We start from the raw sequence: 20,167 nt of genomic DNA, 5'->3' as shown, positions 1-20,167 counted from the left end.
ATGGCTCAGAGGTAATGAACCTGACTGGGATCCATGAGGTTGCAGGTTCCACTCCTGGCCTCGCTCAGCAGGTTAAGGATCCGGTGTTGCCATGAGCTGTGGTGTAGGCCACAGATGCAGCTCGGATCTGGCACGTTGCTGTGGCTCTGGCGTAGGCCGGTGGCAACAGCTCCGATTCGACCCCTAGCCTGGGAACCTCCATATGCCACAAGGTACAGCTCTAAAAAGCAAATAATAATTATAATAATAATCATCAAGGTTGTAGGACACTTAAATACAGACCACACATTTAGGTGGTCTTTTTTTTTTTTTTTTTTTTTTTTAAGGACTCAATATTCCACCTCCCCTTTGCTTGCAAAAATCCTGATTTTTTTCTCAGGGTTTTCAAGAGCTCCGTACTCTCCACACCACCATGAAAGATGCTTTCCTGCTCTCTCTGAACAGATGAGTGGCCTGCGTTCGGCTCTGATCCAGTGAACGCAAACAGATTCCTCCCAATACAATGTGGTCAGTCGCCAGGCAGTACTTTGGCAACATAAGACGCACTGGCCATTTCAAATTTTTGGTCATTGTCTTCACTCTCATTTCTTAAGAACACCACCTCAAAAACTGCACTCCCTGTGTTTTGTTAAAAAATAAACCCAAAAGCTGCCATGCGGTAACAAGGATGCCTTCCTACGCATCACCTCACAAAACCAACCAAAATCAAGACCCAACCGGGACAGTGGATTCCAATACGTATTACTTTCTCTGGTGGATTCTATTGCACGCTGGCTTCAAGCACCTGTTTGCTCCCCGCCCCCGACACCTGAATGGGTTCGTAAATTCATAGTTAAGAATTACTGCGTAGCCTTAGACCACACCGAGTCTCCATTGCTTTCTCATTCTCGGGTTCCAACACAACTGAAGACTTGCCAGAGGCATGTATGCTGCGCTCTGCTCTACCCGCCAAGGGTTCAGATTCAGCCTCTGGTGCCCAAACACGTGAACTGCTTTGCAGTTCCATCAGCAAATCAATCGTCTGCTCTGCTGGCTGTCAAATGCAAAGCATCACCCACGTCAGATCATCCGCCAGAGGAGCTGTGCGCTGTGGATTTTATCACCTCTAACGCCACAGCTGGGCTGAGCCAGATGTTCCACCGGGAGCCAGAAAAGAGAGCGTCTGAATAAACATCCAAACACAAGTGATCTGGAAAACAGCCATTATTTTGCCTGTTCAGTTTAGTCCCCTGCCTTAACTATTTCAGCTGCTTTAATTCTTTACATGGCAGATCTGAAGATATGAAATAGAGCAGTTAGTTTTGGGGTTTTTTTGGTTTTTTGTTTTTTTTTTTTAACAAATCTATAGACTCTCATTCCTTTCATGGCTGGATGTCTCCCACATATTCTGTCTTGGAAAACCTTAACTCCGCGGAAGCACTTCTTGGCATTCTTTTGTAAATCCCTTGGGTCAGGCCATCTTTTTTTTTTTTTTTCTTAATACCAGGATCGACTAGTCTCGACTCACATGAATTATTCGATCACAGATTATCTCGTCTTTTGCCACTGAGGTATGTGGCCACTTGAGGCTACTGACACCCCCCCACACACACCGACCACCAGATCAGCTTTGTTGGTTTAAGTGTGTCCAACTGCTGAAGTGGCAATGGCCGAAAGAACATTTTTCTAGGCCTCAAGACAAGAACCTCTTGAGGGTTAAGGTGCTGAGCTAGCAGTCTAATGGAGGGCTCTACCACAATTAGCCAACCTTTGAGCCAAACCATAGGAATGGACATCTAATGGACATAGAACACCACACACTACAGCTACTTCTAGCCTTTGAGTCACGAGGATTCCTGAGAAGCTGAGGTTTTAATGAGTGAGATTTATCAGGAGTGAGGTATCAAAGGGGTATTATTCTCTGGAGGGCCAATGGGTGCTTAACATCTAGAAAGTATACCTTGGCACAGTGTTATCTGATTTCTTGAATTTTTTTTTTTCTGGGAAGTAGCACCTTAACACCGGCTCATCTGTCTAAAAGCGAGAACAGAGCCTACAAGAAACACAATGGCAAACTCAGACACCCTCCGTATACCCGCTGCCCTATGAAATGCGACCAAACCTTTCGCGGTCATCGAATACCAGAAATGCTACCCTTTCCTGTTTTGCAAACTTTAGTTGGACAGCTGATAAGAGAAAGATAGGTAATGAACCAGAAGTACACACGTAAGAACTTTGCTACACAATACACAGGGTAGTCAGGCAGACGGCCTCAGAGTGTGTGAGGGAATCAGTGGCACAGGATGGACAAGAGATGTGAAGTTACTGAGGCATGACTATAATATAAGATAACCTAGGGAGGGCTTTTTTTTTTTTTTTGTCTTTTTCATTAAAATGCTAGAGTGATATACTTAAAAGGAGAGAGTCTGGTGACTGCCTTTTTAAAGATAAATATCAAAATAAGCTTTGGCTCACCAGTTCTGGGCAGTAAAAGAATTTCAGATTTTTGGAGAGATAAGAACTAGGGGTTAACAACCAAAAAAAAAAAAAAAACAAAACAAAACAAAATGCTGAGTCTCAGAGATCAGCAACTTTTAAAATGAGGTATGCAGGGGGTGGGAGAGGATAGGCCAAGGGACTGGTGATTCTCGGCCAGAAGGAAGGTGGGGAGGGCCGGGGACAGATTCACAAAACGGGAAAGGCTCAATGCTCCCCACTAGGGTTGGAGTCTCACTGCTGTGGGTAGCAGCGTGGAAAGGGCGGTGCGGTGGCAGCTACTTGAGCTCCAGGGCAAAGCAAATGGTCCTCTGGTCCAGGGGCCGTTAAGATTGTGGAGGCTTGGTTGACAATTTAACTAGCCCTGGGCAGGGGGGGAAGGGGTTGTTTTGTGTAACAGGAAATCATTAACCAGGCAGAGCGCTCAACCCCAAAGAGGGGACTCAGGACTGAGGCGGGGGAAAGGGAGAAGAGAGGAGGGGGAACGAACGACTGCATGTGGGCAAACCTGTAGAAGATGAAACCAGAGTCGGAATGATGGCGGTGGCTCTGTAATGCCACCAGCTGTCCCTAGTGCGTGATGTCCTCTACTGCAGTCAAGGTGGTGGGAAATTGAGACAGGCACCTTTTCGAGTGGATTGCAAGCACCTTTGGTGTCACCAGGCCTTGTCCACACCCCTGGGTCTGAGGACGGGTTAGGATTAGGAATAGGGTTGTATTAAGAATTCCAAGGAGCCTCAAGGGAGTCACAGCTGCCTATCCTGTTCCGATGCCTTGAATGTATTTGCAAGTACCTCAAAGCCTAAATTCACGATCGCGGGGACAACACTGGCCTGTTAGACGTACTTAACACTGGGAGGCGGCATGGGTGCCCAGTTATCCTAGTACTGGTGGTTGTTACGAAGGAATGCATGAGAACGCAGACACAGCTCGGAATCGTCCCAGCTTTACCAGTATGCAGTCTCGACGTGGTTCCCTTTACGAGTCTTACATACTCCAGAAGCCGAGAGCACCATCACTCGTGGAGGTGGCATCTGGATGAGCGGATCGGTGGGGACCTCACCAAAATGTGAAATTCCTAGTCGGTGACTTTGCTTAGAACTTGACTAATCATTCATTTCAAGGAAGCTGGAGAAATCGTTTCCTTGCTACTAAGACATTCATGGCCAAGTCCTTGTCTATGAGCTAACCAATCTGGAAAATTACCCTTTTTGTCAGACAAGGAGAAAATTCTATAACTTGTTGTGCACTTCAAAAGAGTACCAGGAACAAGCAAGCTATAAAAGTCAACCTCTCTAAATTCATTTAGAGGAGATTAACCAAAGCAGCATTGTCTTATAATCAGATATTAAAATTAACATACACACACATAAACTAATAATGCTAAATATTGTAACAGGAATAGGATTAACATTTGAACTGAATTCACAGTCTGGAAAATACCATTACTATTTTCCTTCTGGCTTTCCTTTCTGTGGTTGGAAAAAGCAAAGCCCCTTAGTTTACACTTCATCTTCCACCAATGACAGTCAGAGTCCCCAAAAGTGACTTTTTCATGAGTTTCCTGCAGGCTATAGGTCAGGACGGCTGGAATTTTTCTTGCATAGTTTTCAGTGATTGCATATTGGCTAACGATTATGTTTTAAATTAAAAAAAAATCTTTAAAAAAAAAGAAAAAGAATTAAAACCATAGCAATCTTGTTCACGCTTTCATGAAATCCTCCTAATGCAATATCACAGAAGCCTTACTGAATTTTCTCCTAAAGAGAAGATTAATTTCCAGAGATTATGTAGTGCAACTGGTTAACTTGTAGGAAAGAGACAACACACTAATATAACTTCACCATCCAAATGTGGGAAATGTGGTTTGAGTACCCAGTTAATAAAATATATCCATGGTCTGCACTGTCCTTCCTGTTTTATATCCAGTAACAACCCTGTGATTCTAGTTGAAGAGAATGGAATCGGGATCTTGGTTGGCCATCTGTGCTATGTGCTTCAGCACATCCTTTTTGGTAATGATTCCAAGCAATCGCCTAAAAGACAAAACAAGACAATGAAACACACATCAGTCTGTAGTTAACACAATGTCCTCAAAGGTGAACCTTTTCCTTCTCAGGCTTTTTCCCACTTTGTCTTTGAACACTATCTGCCCTGAGAGAATGAGGTGATAATGGGACTAGGTTACATGTACCCGGCAAATGGGACAATGCGTGGGTCCCTAAGCAAGCTCTACGCATTTCTACCTCTAGGGCTTATATCCTGCTATTTCCTGTGGTTTAAACATTCTTCTCGGAGTGGCCATTGGGGTGCAGCAGCAACGAATCCAACTAGGATCGAGGAGGATGCGGGTGCGATCCCTGGCCTTGCTCCGTGGGTTAAGGATCCGATGTTGCAGGAAGCTGTGGGGTAGGTCACAGACGCGGCTCAGATCTGGCTCAGATCTGTGGCTGTGGTGTAGGCCGGCAGCTGTAGGTCTGATTTGACCCCTAGCCTGGGAACTTTCATATGCGGCAGGTACAGCCCTAAAAAAAAAAAAAAGTGCAAAAAAAAAATCATTCTCTACATGTATGAATCTCACCTTTTGCAAGCCAGTTCACATGTCCCTCTTCTAGAACGCCTTCCTTGATCCTATGAGCTGGCAATAACTGTGCCCTCCTCCTAGGAACAGCATGTTCTGGGCACACTTCTTCCGTAGCACTTGTCCTGTTTGCTGTTGTACTATAAGCACCTGGGTGTGTTCGGCTTCCCTATAACACACTACACACTCCTTGAGGGCAGAGAAGGGTCTCATTCACTTTTGCCTCTCCCCGGAATCTAGTGGAATACCTTCGTACATGAAGTACAGATTCGGGAAAGGTTGAAGGAATCAGTTAGAAAAAGTCCCCCTACTGGTTTCAATCCTGCAAGACATCTGTTACACTATCCAGAAATTTTTGAGGGTGAAATTCTTATATAATTGCTGGATTAACATACCATGTTCACACACACACACACACACACACACACACACACACGCACGTCCCCCTTCACCTCAACTTCCTTTGCTTTCCAATGAAAAGAGCAGGGCTTTCTTGACTGGATAAGAAATATCCTGGAAAGGAGTTCCCATTGTGGCTCAAGGGTTAACAAACCTGACTAGGGTCCATGAGGATGCGGGTTCGATCCCTGGCCTTGCTCCGTGGGTGAAGGATCCGGCGTTGCCATGAGCTGTGGTACAGGTCACAAATGTGGCTCAGATCCCGCGCTGCTGTGGCTGTGGTGAAGGCCGGTGGCTACAGCTCCGATTCGACCCTTAGCCTGGGAACCTCCATATGCCGCGGAAGTGGCCCTAAAAAAAAAAAAGACCAAAAAACGAACGAACGAATGAATGAACGAACGAACGAAAGAAAGAAAGAAAAGAAATACCCTGGAAAGAAAGAGCCTCAGCCTTGGGAGTCAGAAGACTTATATTTAAAGCCTACGTCTACTAGATGGTAACAGGGGGGTCCTTGCATATATAATCTTTAAACCTCACTGGAACTTGGATTTCTTACCCTCAAATATAATAACAAAGGTACCATAAGGACCAAATACTGTACACATCCTACTGAATCCAATGATTTCAGTGCTGCCTGTTTCTAAGAACAGACTTGTTTCCTTCGCAGGGGAGGAACGGAGTTATTGGCAACGTGCGGCCAGCAGTTCACGTCTCTCAAACCCACTATCTTCCCCAACACCCTTTCCTATGAATCCTGACAGTGAAAGATACATCTGCCTTCATCGCAGAGCTTCCGAAAGGTCTAGACATGCTGCTGATGTTCCTGGACATTCCTGAGCTCTTTCTTTCTCTCTCTACATTCTCTTCTCTCCCCATATCCAACTAGCTTTGCACCAAAGAGCTCTCACCCATTGTGCGTAACCAGGCACTGGCGCAGGCCCAGCTTGCGGAAGATATCCACCACGATCTCCATGGGTGTCAGGTCGGTCACAGTGAAGGGGCTGAGGTCCAGGATGTTCCGAAGCTTGAGGGTAGGCGGCGTGTATGGGGGCATTGGAGGAGAATGCTCGGTGAAATAAATGATGGACGTGCTCACAACTCCATCCTGTTTTTTTCGGGCATTTTCTAGTTGAAAAGTCGGGGCGGGGGTGCAAAAAAAAGGTTGAAAAAGGAAGGACTGTTTCTAACCTTCTGGCCCCTAACTAGTCCCTCTCCCTCGTTATATATATATATATATATATATATATATATATATATGACAATGTAAATATGTTAGTTTCAAGTGTACAGCAAAATGATTATATATTACATGATATATGATATATCATAGATAGACGGATAGATAGATAGATATCCTTTTTCAGATTCTTTTCCATTATAAGTTATTATAATATGTTGGGTATAGTCCCCTATGCTATACAGTGGGTCTTTGTTGTTTGCCTATTTTGTATATAGTAGCGTATATACGGTAATCCCAAACTCCTAATTATCCCTCCCCGCAATGCATATTTATTTCTTTCCATAGTGGACTCCCTCAGGCCCTTTCTGAAATCCTTACCAATTGAAATAATGAGATCTCTTCGGAGGACAAAACCCACAAGTCTTTGGGACTCCCGCGATACCACCACTGGGAAGCCACTGTAAGTGGTTTCACTGATAATGGTCTCTACATCTTCCACGGTCATACTGTCCTGAGTGAGTACAGTCAACGAAGGATCGTTTCTCCGGGGTTTCATCACGTCCATTGCCAGGGTCTTATGAGCAAACTCTTCTTTGGCTTCAAGAAAGGGGTATCCATTGAGACGAATGTGGGCATCATAGATGCCCTCCCGCCCGAGAGCGTCTGCCACCCACTTGCTTGTCATGGCTGCTGCCATCAGAGGCACAATGTATTCCAGGCCACCAGTCAGTTCAAACATTATGACAACAAGAGAAACAGTCATCCGAGTCACCCCACCTGCACAAAAACAATTTAAAACATCAGACACAGACTACATTCCAAAGGCAGGCGAGCAGAGGAGTCACTGCAGGTATGAGCCTATCCTAGGCCCCAACCAGAAAATGTCAGTTATCAGGAACGTCACTAGGGAGTTCCCATCGTGGCTCAGTGGTTAACAATTCTGACTAGGAACCATGAGGTTGCGGGTTCGATCCCTGGCCGCGCTCAGTGGGTTAAGGATCCAGCATTGCCGTGAGCCGTAGTGTAGGTCGCAGATGCAGCTCAGGTTTGGCGTTGCTGTGGCTGTGGCTTAGGCAGGCAGCTACAGCTCCGATTCGACCCCTAGCCTGGGAACCTCCAAACGCCAAGGGAGCGGCCCAAGAAATGGCAAAAAAAAAAAAAAAAAAGAAAAGAAAGAAAGAAACATCACTAAAAGGAGGCCTCACCTACAACTGCACAGACCCTTGCAACTGCATTCAAGCAAATTTACAATGGACAGGAGTCAGATCTCTCAGAATAACCTCTACAAAAGTACAAATTGCCTCCTTCAGTCTTCTTTAACTGGTCTGTTCCTCCCCACTCCCAATTATAAAAGTAATTGCATAAGATTGCTATGATTTACAGGAGTTCCCGTCATGGCGCAGCAGAAACGAATCTGACTAGGAACCATGAGGTTGCGGGTTCGATCCCCGGCCTCGCTCAGTGGATGAAGGATCTGGCGTTGCCGTGAGTTGTGGTGTAGGTCGCAGACGTGGCTCGGATCTGATGTTGCTGTGGCTGTGGTGTAGGCTGGCAGCTGTAGCTCTGATTCGACCCCTAGCCTGGGAACCTCCATGTGCCGCGGGTGTGGCCCTAAAGAGCAAAAAAAACCCCGAAAAACTCCATCATTTACATAACACTATAGATCCAAGAGGTTTTCTGGGATGTGTACTCACTGTGGAAAATTATATATATATATATTTTTTTTTTTGGTCTTTTTGCTATTTCTTGGGTTGCTCCTACAGCATATGGAGGTTCCCAGGCTAGGGGTCGAATTGGAGCTGTAGCCACCGGCCTACACCAGAGCCACAGCAACTCGGGATCCGAGCCACATCTGCAACCTACACCACAGTTCACGGCAACGCTGGATCGTTAACCCACTGAGCAAGGACAGGGATCGAACCCACAACCTCATGGTTCCTAGTCAGATTCGTTAACCACTGCACCACGACGGGAACTACAGAAAAATATATATTTTTAAGTATATAAAACAAAGTCATTATCCATAAGCTCACTGCCTAGAAATACGCAGAGTAAAACTTTCCAATGTCTTCCAAGTTTTTTACTATGCAAAAAGGTATGTTCTTACACACATGAGCGCATGTTATATTTAATTCCCCACCATGCTTTTTCTCCCAACTTTATGGTGGGAACCCTTTGTGTATTAGTACAAATTTATTTCATATTGTATTTAAAGACATTAAACATAGTATCGCATTCAGTGGGTGCATAGTATCACATTATATGGATAATAGTTTATTTAACCAGTCCCCTATTGTGCTTTTAGGTTGACTCCAATTATTTACTATCATAAATAACATCATGATGAACATTCGTGTGCGGATATCTGTCCCAATTTTGAATTATTTCCTTAATATGATAGAATTTGAGGGAAGAATTACTCTCAAAGAGGAGGAATGTAGATATATGGTAAAAGAAGGTTTCCTTGGAGTTCCCATTGTGGCTCAGTGGGTTAAGAATCCAACTAGTACCCATGAGGATTCGGGTTCGATCCCTGGTCTCACTCAGTGGGTTAAGGATCCCACGTGGCTGTGGCTGTGGGTTGGGCCGGCAGCTGCAGCTCCGATTCGACCCCTAGCCTGGGAACTTCCATATGCCGTGGGTGGGGCCCTAAAAAGAAAAAGAAAAAAAAAGGGGATGTTTCCTTAAAGCAACTGAAAATGTCAAACCTGACCAGAAACAGTCATTTAAAAAAAAAAAAAAAAAAACTACAGTCAATTGTGTTTAATATCACTGTCTTTATCACGTCACCTGTGTGGTGATCTCTCCGAAATCAATGCAAACAGTACTCACCCAAGCAGGCTGCAGCCCCAACCATGGCATAAAGGCCAGGGGTGATACAGTCCGCTCCTTGACTGCACCAGCTATTGAAGATGGCCCAGTCATGGTGGTAATAAGCCAGCTGTTCCATCCCTACTCCCAAAAGCCGACCCGCTATAGCACCAACAGCCATGCTAGGGATAAAGAGGCCAGAGGGGATCTGCAAAGAGAAAGCAAAAGATGGTCACTGAGAAGTGACATGATCGCCTGGCATATGGTAAGGGGTAGAGGACTGTCCCTCTGCGAAGCAAACAGGCCAATGACAATTGAACTATGCACTATGCTAGCAAGTGGCTGCAAAGATTTGTGTGACACTACGGGGACTAGAGGTTCTCTGGGACGTGCAGGCAAGTACGACTGCAAAGACGCTTACCCTGATTCGGGGTCCATCAGGCAAGAGCCTGAACTCTCCAGACCAACACAGAACTGGAGGCAGAAATTAAGCCTTTCCCAAAGAAAAAGGAAAATAGATGGAGTTTCTCATATATGCAGACATTTTCCCCAATTTTGAACTTTTATCAGTATTAATTACCCTTTATTGACTGTCTACCATGTTCTATCCATGCTGGATGCTCTACAGACAGGATTTCACAGGTTCTTTAAAACCACCCCAGGAGGCAGGTGCTCTCCCAACTCTCAAAGGACCTAAGGTGCAGAGAGGGTAAGGAACTCACCCAAGGCCGAGAGTTAGTACACACTGGTGCTGGGGTGTAAATGCAACGCTTGTAACCACTCTCATGTATCGAATCCTGACCCATTGCTCACACAAAAAGGATGGCGCATGAGGTTGCAGTGTATTTCCACAGTATAAAGAAAGAGTCAATGATTACATTTTTAAAAGGAGGTAGTGACTATGGTCCCATGACTATCCCAAAAAGGAACTCTAAAGCGTCTGTCTCCCCACTCTTTTTTTGACTCCTGGGTTACAGGGAGGCATTCTCAATTTGCTGTGCTAAGTAAGAGAGGGTTAATGTTGGCAGGGATAATCTGAGAGCAGAGTATTTGAACATAACTTACGTTTGGAGTTCCCTTGCGGCATAGTAGGTTAAGGATCCAGCATTTTCACTGCAGCAGCCCGGGGCACTGCTATGGCTTGGGTTCGATCCCTGGCCTAGGAACCTCTGCATGCTGTGGGCGTGGCCAATAAAATTACACAAAGTAAAAACGCTTGTATTTGGTTCTGGAATACATTTGAATTGGGGTGGATCTGATGGTCTGCAAATTCACTTTAAAAGAAAGAATGAAGCATGAGGTGAAAAGGAGTTCTGGAAGCACCGCAAATCTGTCCAGGTGCTGAGAAAGATGGGTATTAATTCAGAGATTACAGTTCTGCCTAAACTGTGTGGCCGGTTCTTATTTTCTGGTTTTAATCGCCGTTCCCTTAGAGGGAAATACCTTGGTAGGTGAGTGCTGAATTAAAAAAAAAACAAATAAAAACCAAGGAAGAAGGAGGATAATACATTAACAAACTCTCCTTTCTGGTTCCTTCTGACACGTGGAAATGATAACAGGTACTTAAAGTAAAAAAGGTGCTGGCCTGATGCCTGCTTTTGATCATCTAAATGGATTGCCTGTGAAATTCCTGGAATACCTGGACGTGGAAAACCACAGTAAGAATACATTTAGCTATCTATTGGGTTGAACCCTATGGAATTGTGATTTCAGGAGTCAAAAAGGTCAGCAACTTGATTTGGTTCAGCCTAAGATTTTGCTTTATGGGTAAACTCAAAAGCTACCTCATAAGGACTAAAAATGCATTGGCCAGATAGTTTTCTGATCCAAAATGCACTGGAATAAATACCTCGCCATCCTTTTTTTTTTTTTTTGAAGAGCCACACCTGCGGCATATGGAGGTTCCCAGGCTAGGGGTCTAATGGGAGCTACAGCTGCGACCTACACCCCCAGCTCACAGCAACACCGGATCCTTCACCCACTGAGCAAGGTCAGGGATCGAACCTGCGACCTCATGGTTCCCAGCTGGATGTGTGTCCACCGCACCATGACGGGAACGCCCCGCCATCCTTTTTGAGGGGCAAAATACGCTCTCCACAGAAAAGGAGAAGACCCACGTCTACTTGAAATCTCATCAGCGGGGATTGCGTTTGGCCTAAAACTAGGCTTGGACAATTTTGCATAGCAGTACAACTGTCTAAGGAGTCATGAGGACATGTGGGGTGGTGGGGGGGAGGGCTTGGGGGGGAAGGGCTTGGATGGGGCGGCGGGGGTTGGGGTGGTGGGAGAACACTGGGTGAAGCTTGACACGCCAAACGAGCCATAAGAATTGTAGGTCCCGGCTTCGCCCTCCGAACCTCCAGCCACGCACATAACCACCGAGGACCAACGGAATCTCCTCACCTTCATGCCAAAGGTGAATATAGTGATGACGATTTTCAGGATGAGGGTCAAGGCCAGCTGCCACATCGCACTGTAGACGCCCGCACCAGCCGGCCTGTCGGGAAGCTCAGCAGCCTTGCTTGTGTTGAAACGGTTCTCATAATCGCAGAGCTTGGAGGAGTCCAGAAGGCCACAGTCATTGAACAGCTCGGAAATGAGCTCGCTTGTGCTCATGCGGGTGTACTCATTGGGGAAAGCCAGGATGGCGGTGATGGCTGTCACGACGAGCACCTCTATGACCGGATACTTGCCCAACTGGGTGGTCTTCCGCTTCCGACACCAGGCGATGTTGGTGCGGATAAACAGGGCTCCCCACAGGCCGCCAAAGATGCCCAGCAGGATGAAGGGCACGAGCTCAAAGAGATGCCACGGGGTGTGAAACTCCACATAGAACAGAACCAGGCGGCTGTTGCCAAATGGGTTGATGGAGCGAAGGGTAAACGCGGCCACTAAGGCCGCAAAAAACGAACGCCACAGTGTTTTGAGGGGAAAGTAGTAGCTGACCTGTAAGACAGTGAGAAGGTCAACTCAGTCAATATGCAGAACCCGTCTGGGATGAAAAATCGGTGCTGTGGGAAGTCGAGCTGGGCATGAAAACTGCCTGGAGATCTGGGGTCCCAGGGCAAAGCACTGGAGTTGGGCGGTGCATGTCGGAACTGCAACGTGTAGAGGCAGTGGCCCAGAATTCCAGGCACAAAATCAGGGGTGTGTTCCACAGACAGATAAAAGCTGTTACCTCTTCCAGGCTGAATAATACTCCGCCGATAGGTGCCCCGAAGGCCACAGACACACCGGCTGCGGCAGCAGCTGACAAGACCTACGATCCAAAACTCAAAATTACTTCATAGGATAAGGCTACCTTCCAACCTTCAATCACATGTTTAAAAAAAGGAATGTTAGACTGGATTGTGATGATCTTTGTACAACTATAAATGTAATAAATTCATTGAGTAATATATAAAAAAAGGAATGGTAGTGGTTACTAAAGATTTTTTTAAAAAAAACCTTAAGGAGTTCCCGTCGTGGCTCATCGGTTAACGAACCCGACTAGCATCCATCAGGACTTGGGTTCCATCCCTGGCCTCACTCCGTGGGTTAAGGATCCGGCACTGCTGGGAGCTATGGTGTAGGTGGCAGATGCGGCTCAGATCCCGTGTTGCTGTGGCTCTGGGGTAGGCCGGTGGCTGCAGCTCTGATTCGACCCCTAGCCTGGGAACCTCCATATGCCATGCGTGTGGCCCTAAAAAGACAAAAAAAAAAAAAAAAAAAAAAAAACCACACAGAAAAACAAAAAACCTTTACATGCTCCATGTCCACCTTATCAAAAATGAAATTCAGTTTATATTGACTTTGAGAGTGAACACTGTATGCTGCATTTTGAATACATGGTTCACATGCTGGAACAGGTGAAGGGCCTTTCCCGTGCAATCTCCTTAGACATGATTCCAAGTTACTTGACACCCGATTCCAAATTACACCCCAATCTCCAATACTCCTGATTCAGGAATGGATTTTTGAGTCTGGAGACCTAGTCACTACCTAAGTAAAATACTTACAGTGATGTATTTACAGAGCACTTTCTTTACAGGGAAGATCTTTTAAAATGAGGTTTTAAAGAAGGTTCTACTGATACAAAACGGAAGGAAGAACTGGCTCACAGGCATTCCCTTTGGGGTGCAGCAGAAACGAATCTAACTAGCATCCATGAGGATGCAGGTTCAATCCCTGGCCTCGCTCAGTGAGTTAAGGACCCGGCGTTGCTGTGAGCTGTGGTGTAGGTCCCAGCTGCAGCTCGGATCCTGCACTGCTGTGGCTGTGGTGCAGGCCAGCCACTGCAGCTTCTAGTCAACCCCTAACCTGGGAACCTTCATATGTCGTGGGTATGGCCCTAAAAAGAGCAAAAAGAGAAAAAAAAAGTTTTCGAAGAATAAAATAGTTCCTGGCAAAATAAATAGGCAGGCTTCTCTGGGAGCGCAGGATGGCCTAGGAAAATGAAGGGGGGAAAGGTCATCCCTGGTGCTAGCTGGGGAGGACTTTGAAACCCAAGGCTGCAGTGGCTTTCATCTGAGAAAGATAAGGACATTCAACTCAGAACTTGAGAAAGAGGATTTCAGTGATTTCACGTCGGATGATTTATGAGGAAGAAGAAAGAATCAAGGCAGCCAGTTTAACTTTAATTTTAGGTTATATTTATGCCCTGCCTTCTCCAATCTCTATTTTACTCTCAACCATCTGGCCACTTTGACAAGACCCTGGGACATAAAAGGGTTACAGCTGATGGTGAGAACAACAGAAAAAAAATAACTGCCAATGGAGTTCCCATCGTGGCTCAGTGGTTAATGAATCCAACTAGGAACCACGAGGTTGTGGGTTCGATCTCTGGCCACGCTCAGTGGGTCAAGTATCCGGCGTTGCCGTGAGCTGTGGTGTAGGTCACAGATGCGGCTCGGATCCCGCGTTGCTGTGGCTGTGGTGTAGGCCGGTGGCTACAGCTCCAATTCAACCCCTAGCCTGGGAACCTCCATATGCCGCGGGAAGCGGCCCTAGAAAAGGCAAAAAGACAAAAATAAATAGATAAATAAATAAATAAAAATAAATAACTACCAAGTCTAAATAAGTAATAGGAAATGAATGACATGGTCAAAGATTCACACGTTTAGTTAGAGAAATATATGGCATCTGTAGAAACAGACAAATCAAACTCCGCTCTCATTTTCTAAGGAACAATCTGAACAAAAATGCCTCTTGTATGGAACAAAAGCAACCAGTAATCTAGCTTCCAAGTCACCTCTACCCGTGCAAAACCAGCAACAATCAACACTTTACTCTTGCCAGTTAAAATATTTTGTCAGAGTTCCCGTCATGGCACAGTAGTTAACGAATCTGACTAGGAACCATGAGGTTGCGGGTTCGATCCCTGGCCTTGCTCAGTGGGTGAAGGATCCGGTGTTGCCATGAGCTGTGGTATAGGGTGCAGACGCGGCTCGGATACCACGTTGCTGTGGCTGTGGTGTAGGCCGGCGGCTACAGCTCCGATTAGACCCCCTAGCCTGGGAACCTCCATATGTCACGGGAGTGGCCCAAGAAATGGCAAAAAAAGACAAAAATAAATAAATAAATAAATAAACTGTTTTGTCTTCATCTCTTTAGCTTCTGTTGTACATTTTTCCTGTCTAACAACCTCTCCAGTTTAATACTGCCTTTATGTCCCTCTACACTTGACAGATAAGCTAAACAAGCTACTCAGATTCCCCCCTCTCTCTCTCCTACCAGGAACTTTCCCCCATGAACTATCAAAATGTATCCCATGTTTGAAATTTTAGCATCTTTGAGATTCCTTCCAAGTCTTACAGTGAATTTTGTTTTTTTGTGGGTTTTTTTTTTTTTTTTTTGGCTTTTTTTAGGGCCACACTGTGGCATATGGAAGTTCCCAGGCTAGGGGTCGAATCGGAGCTGCAGCTGCCAGCCTACACCACAGCCACAGCAACATGGGATCTGAGCCGCGTCTGTGACCTACACCACAGCTCAAGGCAAGGCCGGATCCTTAACCCACTGAGCGAGGCCAGAGTTCAAACACACAGCCTCGTGGATACTCATCAGATTAGTTACCACTGAGCTACAACGGCAACTCCTACAGCGCATTTTGTTTTGTTTTGCTTTCAGAATAAATCACTAGGTTCCAATTTTGTGAAAAATCCTTTCTAACAAAATGCCCTTGGTCTTGACCCATTCCATATGTGATTTCTTTGTAATTCCAGGAAAACAGAGCAAGAACCATTTTTTTCTTAAATCCTTAATTATGGTGGGACGAAAGTAACCAATGACTTGGAACTATTTGAGAAAATAGTTCTTCCTCCTCAAAATGATACACACATTAATAGCTGCATGAACACGAGAACAACGAAGATGCTGCAGTGGGACTAATTTAGCAGGGTTGAGGCAGAAGACAGAGAGAGATTCGATACCCAGAGAAACTGAGGCACCATGCCGTTAGGTAGAAATAAAAGGTAAAAAAGCTGGCATCCAAAACACATGCTGAATTTACATTCGTCCACAGAAATAAACAACTTCTTCTTCTTTTTTTTTTTTTTTTTTTTTTTTTTTTTGTCTTTTTGCCTTTTTCAAGGGCCGCTTCCCGTGCCATATGGAGGTTTCCAAGCTAGGGGTTGAATCAGAGCTGTAGCCACCAGCCTACAGCAGAGCCACAGCAACGCGGGATCCCAGTCGCATCTGCAACCTACACTACAGTTCACAGCAACGCCAGATCCTTCACCCACTGAGCAAGGCCAGGGATCAAACCCGCAACCTCATGGTTCCTAGTCAGATTTGTTAACCACTGAGCCACAATGGGAACTCCAAACAACTTCTTTTTTAAAAAAAAAATCTTCCCATGTTTTTGGAGCTTATTTTGTAATAGAAATAGCACATGCTTGCATAGAATTAAAAGTTAAAGTCCTTACTTTTCCCTCACTGCCACCTCATTTTTCCCCTCACCAGAGGCAGACGTTCTTAAGAGCTTGGGGGTAAAACCACTTCCCAGGCATTTTCATTCTAGGTGCATATATGTGCCCTTTCCAAAAATATGAACTGATTTTTTACTATACACATTAGTCTGAAATTGGCTTTTGAAACTTTAATGGTATTTTACAGCCACCATTCCATGTCAGTATACAGAGTGCTAGCTTTCTCTTTAATAGTTGCATAGTATTCCCGGAGTTCCCATCATGGCTCAGTGGTTAACAAATCCGATTAGGAACCATGGGGTGGTGGGTTCCATCCCTGGCCTTGCTCAGTGGGTTAAGGATCCAGCATTGCCGTGAGCTGGGGTGTAGGTCTCAGACTCGGCTCGGATCACCCGTTGCTGTGGCTCTGGTATAGGCCGGCAGCTGCAGCTCCGATTGGACCCCTAGCCTGGGAGCCTCCATATGCCACAGGTGCAGCCCTAGAAAAGACAAAAACAAAAACAAAAACAAAACAAAACACCAGGTGCATAGTATTCTAGAATATTGCTTATTCAATCAGTCCCTCATTCATGGACATTTTGATTGCTTCAGTTTTTTACTGTGTTGACAGATGCTCCATCCTTTATCCCCACATGCCTCTGTGCACACATGGTAGGATGTCTGTAGGATATATCCCTAGAAGTGGGACAGCTGGGTCAAAGGGTATCTGCCTTAACACTGGTAGGGTCCCCAAACTCTCCTTCCCAAACAATCCTAAGATTGTACCACTCCCACTCTCACAACAACAACAACACCCCCCACCACCACCAAAAAAAAAAAAAAGGCTCTTAAGGCCATTTGTCATTACCTCTCTGCGCTTGGCTTCATTCTTCCGGTATTTGTTGAAGCAGTGGCACAGGATGTTCCCACAGCAGCAAGCCACGTGCACTAGGGGGCCCTCTTTGCCCAGGCTCAAGCCAGATGACACTGCCAGTACCAACGTGATGGTTTTGATAATCAGGGTCCACTTACCCAAATAGCCCCTAATAATAAAACCACTCAGGATCGTTTTAATCTGCAGGTCAAACACAGAGAGGTGCCATACAGACTAAGTAAGGAAACGAGGCTTAGAAACGGTAACTCCGGTCCTCATTTTAGAAACTGCACCTTTTGAACAAGTGACAGCCCGATGCCTGAGCCACAGTGATAATCCTGGTTTGGGAGGGAACCCAGGGGCCCAAGAAAGTGAAAACTCTTCTTTAAACCTTCATGGTCCTTTTTGGGGGGTGGGCAAGGGGGCAAGTGACAACTGGGCAAGGGAGTATTGCAAGTACTGGGAGTACATGTATACCGAGAAAGCGGGGGTGGAGAGGGAGGGCATTTTCCTTGCTCATATCCTTACAGACAAGCAGAGCCTTGACTGTCTGCCAAGAAATTTGTAACCATGACTTGGTCAGGAAACAGAGAGGGGGAGTTCCCGTCGTGGCTCGGTGGTTAATGAATCCGGCTAGGAACCATGAGGTTGCGGGTTCGATCCCTGGCCTCGCTCCGTGGGTGAAGGATCCGGTGTTGCCGTGAGCTGTGGTGTAGGTCGCAGACGCAGCTCGGATCCCACGCTGCTGTGGCTCTGGCGTAAGGCTGGCGTCTACAGCTCCGATGAGACCCTTAGCCTGGGAACCTCCATATGCTGAGGGTGCGGCCCTAGAAAAGGCAAACAGAAAAAAAAAAAAAAAAAAAAAAAAAAAGGAAACAGAAAGGGGCAAGGTCATCCCAGTCACCTAAAATCTCAGGGGTTTCAGTCACGGTCAAGCAATCGAAACCCAAAGTCCCTAGAACGAGGGATTTAATCACTCTCCTTCCAGCCCAAATCATATTGCAGCAAATGCAGCAAAATAGTTTGATGTCTTCTGCTCGAACAAATGGACAGTACCACCATTTTTGCAGGCCAGAATCTGGATCTACCCTAGGAGATTCTTGGGTAGGGAGTCGGGGAGGTCTTCAGGGACCTGATTCAGCAGGAACCCACAGGAGGCTAGGAATCAACTCCCTTTTATTAATGTCCAGGTAGCCCAGGCTGGGAGAGAGGCCCTAGCGTGCCTCGGCATCTGATGCTGTTTACTATGCAATTGTGGTTTATGCTGGAGTACATATTAAACGGTTTGAACTGAAAAGGATGCATGATCGTTAGCATCCCATTTTAGAGACTTACCTCAGGGATTCCGGAGCCGCAGGCATAAGGGGCGAAGACCTTGACAAGAGACACAGCGAGGAAGGCAAACAGGAGAGCCCAGAGGACGTACATGAAATAATTGACTATGTAGGCAAAGGCGCCCTGGAACGGGGCGGGGGGGGAGAAAGAAAGAAATTTGTTTTAGCTCAGACAGCCTCCATGAGTTCTTCTGAGTAATGGGTTTTCAGCAGAGGAGGTCAGAAAAAAAAAAAAACAATATTGAATTGTTCAAGATGTTCCTTCCCAGATGGCCAGCGAAGCAACCACTGAAACGCAGTCAGCCCGCTTCCTTTGCTAAAGCCAAAGGAAAGTGACAATGGCTTCTAAGGATGCACAAGAATAAAGAAGCAAATTCACTCTCTCTGTGAGAGCTTCGACAGATTCTGTAGTCAAATATACATGATACGCTGGCACTTTATTAAGAGGCTTAAGAGCCCTGAAGTTCCTGTTGCAGCTCAGCGGAAATGAACCCAACTAGTATCCATGAGGATTCGGGTTCGATCCCTGGCCCCACTCAGTGGGTTAAGGATCTGGTGTTGCTGGGAACTGTGGTGTAGGTCGCAGATGAAGCTCAGATCTGGTGTTGCTGTGGCTGTGGCTCTGATGCAACCCCTCGCCTGGGAACTTTCATATGCCACAGGCATGGCCTTAAAGACAAAAAAAAACAGGAGTTCCCGTCATGGCTCAGTGGTTAATGAATCTGACTAGGAACCATGAGGTTGTGGGTTCGATCCCTGGCCTTGCTCAGTGGGTGAAGGATCCGTTGTTGCCATGAGCTGTGGTATAGGTGGTAGATGTGGCTCGGATCCCGAGTTGCCGTGGCTGTGGCATAGGCCGGTGGCTACAGCTCCGATTGGACCCCTAGCCTGGGAACCTCCATATGCTGTGGGAGCGGCCCAAGAAATGGCAAAAAGACAAAAGGGGGGGCCTTAACAGCCCTTTCATTGGAATGGCTGAACCTTGGCTATACCTATGAAGTGAGGACTGGCTCAGAGGTTGCACTAAATTCATCATTGGCTACTACCTACCTTGCTACCAAGGTCTCATAGGAGGTTAGAGTATCTACAATTCCTGGGTGTTTTTCTTAAAATAAACAAATACTTTGTAAAAATCAAAAATTTTTAATATAAAAAATTAAATGTTAAACAAAAAAGATCTAAAAAAAAAACCCCAAATCCCAATTGCCTTCTATAGAGAGGACCACATCTTTGAGAGAATTTTGTACAGTATTAGCAAAGGTGTAGTTGCTGAGTCAACTCAGCAACAAAAAGATGCAGTAGGAAGTTTGGGGTTCTGACCATCAGACAAAACCAGTGAGATGCCAGCTATGCCAAAGAATAAAGCAGAAATAGTTATGGGGGGGGGAGTGGGCGGTGCTGCACCTTGGCATATGGAAGTTCAAGGGCTAGGGGTCAAATCGGAGCTGAACTGCCAGCCTTTGCCACAGCCATAGCAACGTTGGATCCTTAACCCACTAAGCGAGACCAGGGATCAAACTCACAACCTCACGGACAGCATGCCAGGTTCTTAACCGCACCGGGCCACAATGGGAACTCCGCGACAGCTATTTTTAAAAATGGAGAGAATATATTTATGAGACTATCCCC

The 20,167-nt window shown here is 45.9% G+C and overlaps 1 protein-coding gene across 1 annotated transcript in view; it reads right to left on the bottom strand.

Moving 5' to 3' along the window:
- CLCN5 (chloride voltage-gated channel 5) overlaps nt 4,421-20,167 on the bottom strand; it is a gene marked incomplete at its 5' end in the record, with an annotated part of 30,457 nt that continues 14,710 nt past the window's right edge. Inside the window, 8 exon segments of the mRNA NM_214139.1 lie at nt 4,421-4,511; nt 6,364-6,580; nt 7,014-7,412; nt 9,468-9,654; nt 11,850-12,392; nt 12,625-12,705; nt 17,199-17,405; nt 18,540-18,662. Of these exon segments, the coding sequence (NP_999304.1) occupies nt 4,421-4,511; nt 6,364-6,580; nt 7,014-7,412; nt 9,468-9,654; nt 11,850-12,392; nt 12,625-12,705; nt 17,199-17,405; nt 18,540-18,662 (1,848 nt within the window).

This window comes from Sus scrofa, chromosome X (genome assembly GCF_000003025.6).
Source record: "Sus scrofa isolate TJ Tabasco breed Duroc chromosome X, Sscrofa11.1, whole genome shotgun sequence".
Classification (NCBI taxonomy): Eukaryota; Metazoa; Chordata; class Mammalia; order Artiodactyla; family Suidae; genus Sus; species Sus scrofa.
The sequence above is the reverse complement of the archived record's forward strand: the minus strand, read 5'-3'. Positions and strand labels throughout refer to the sequence as shown.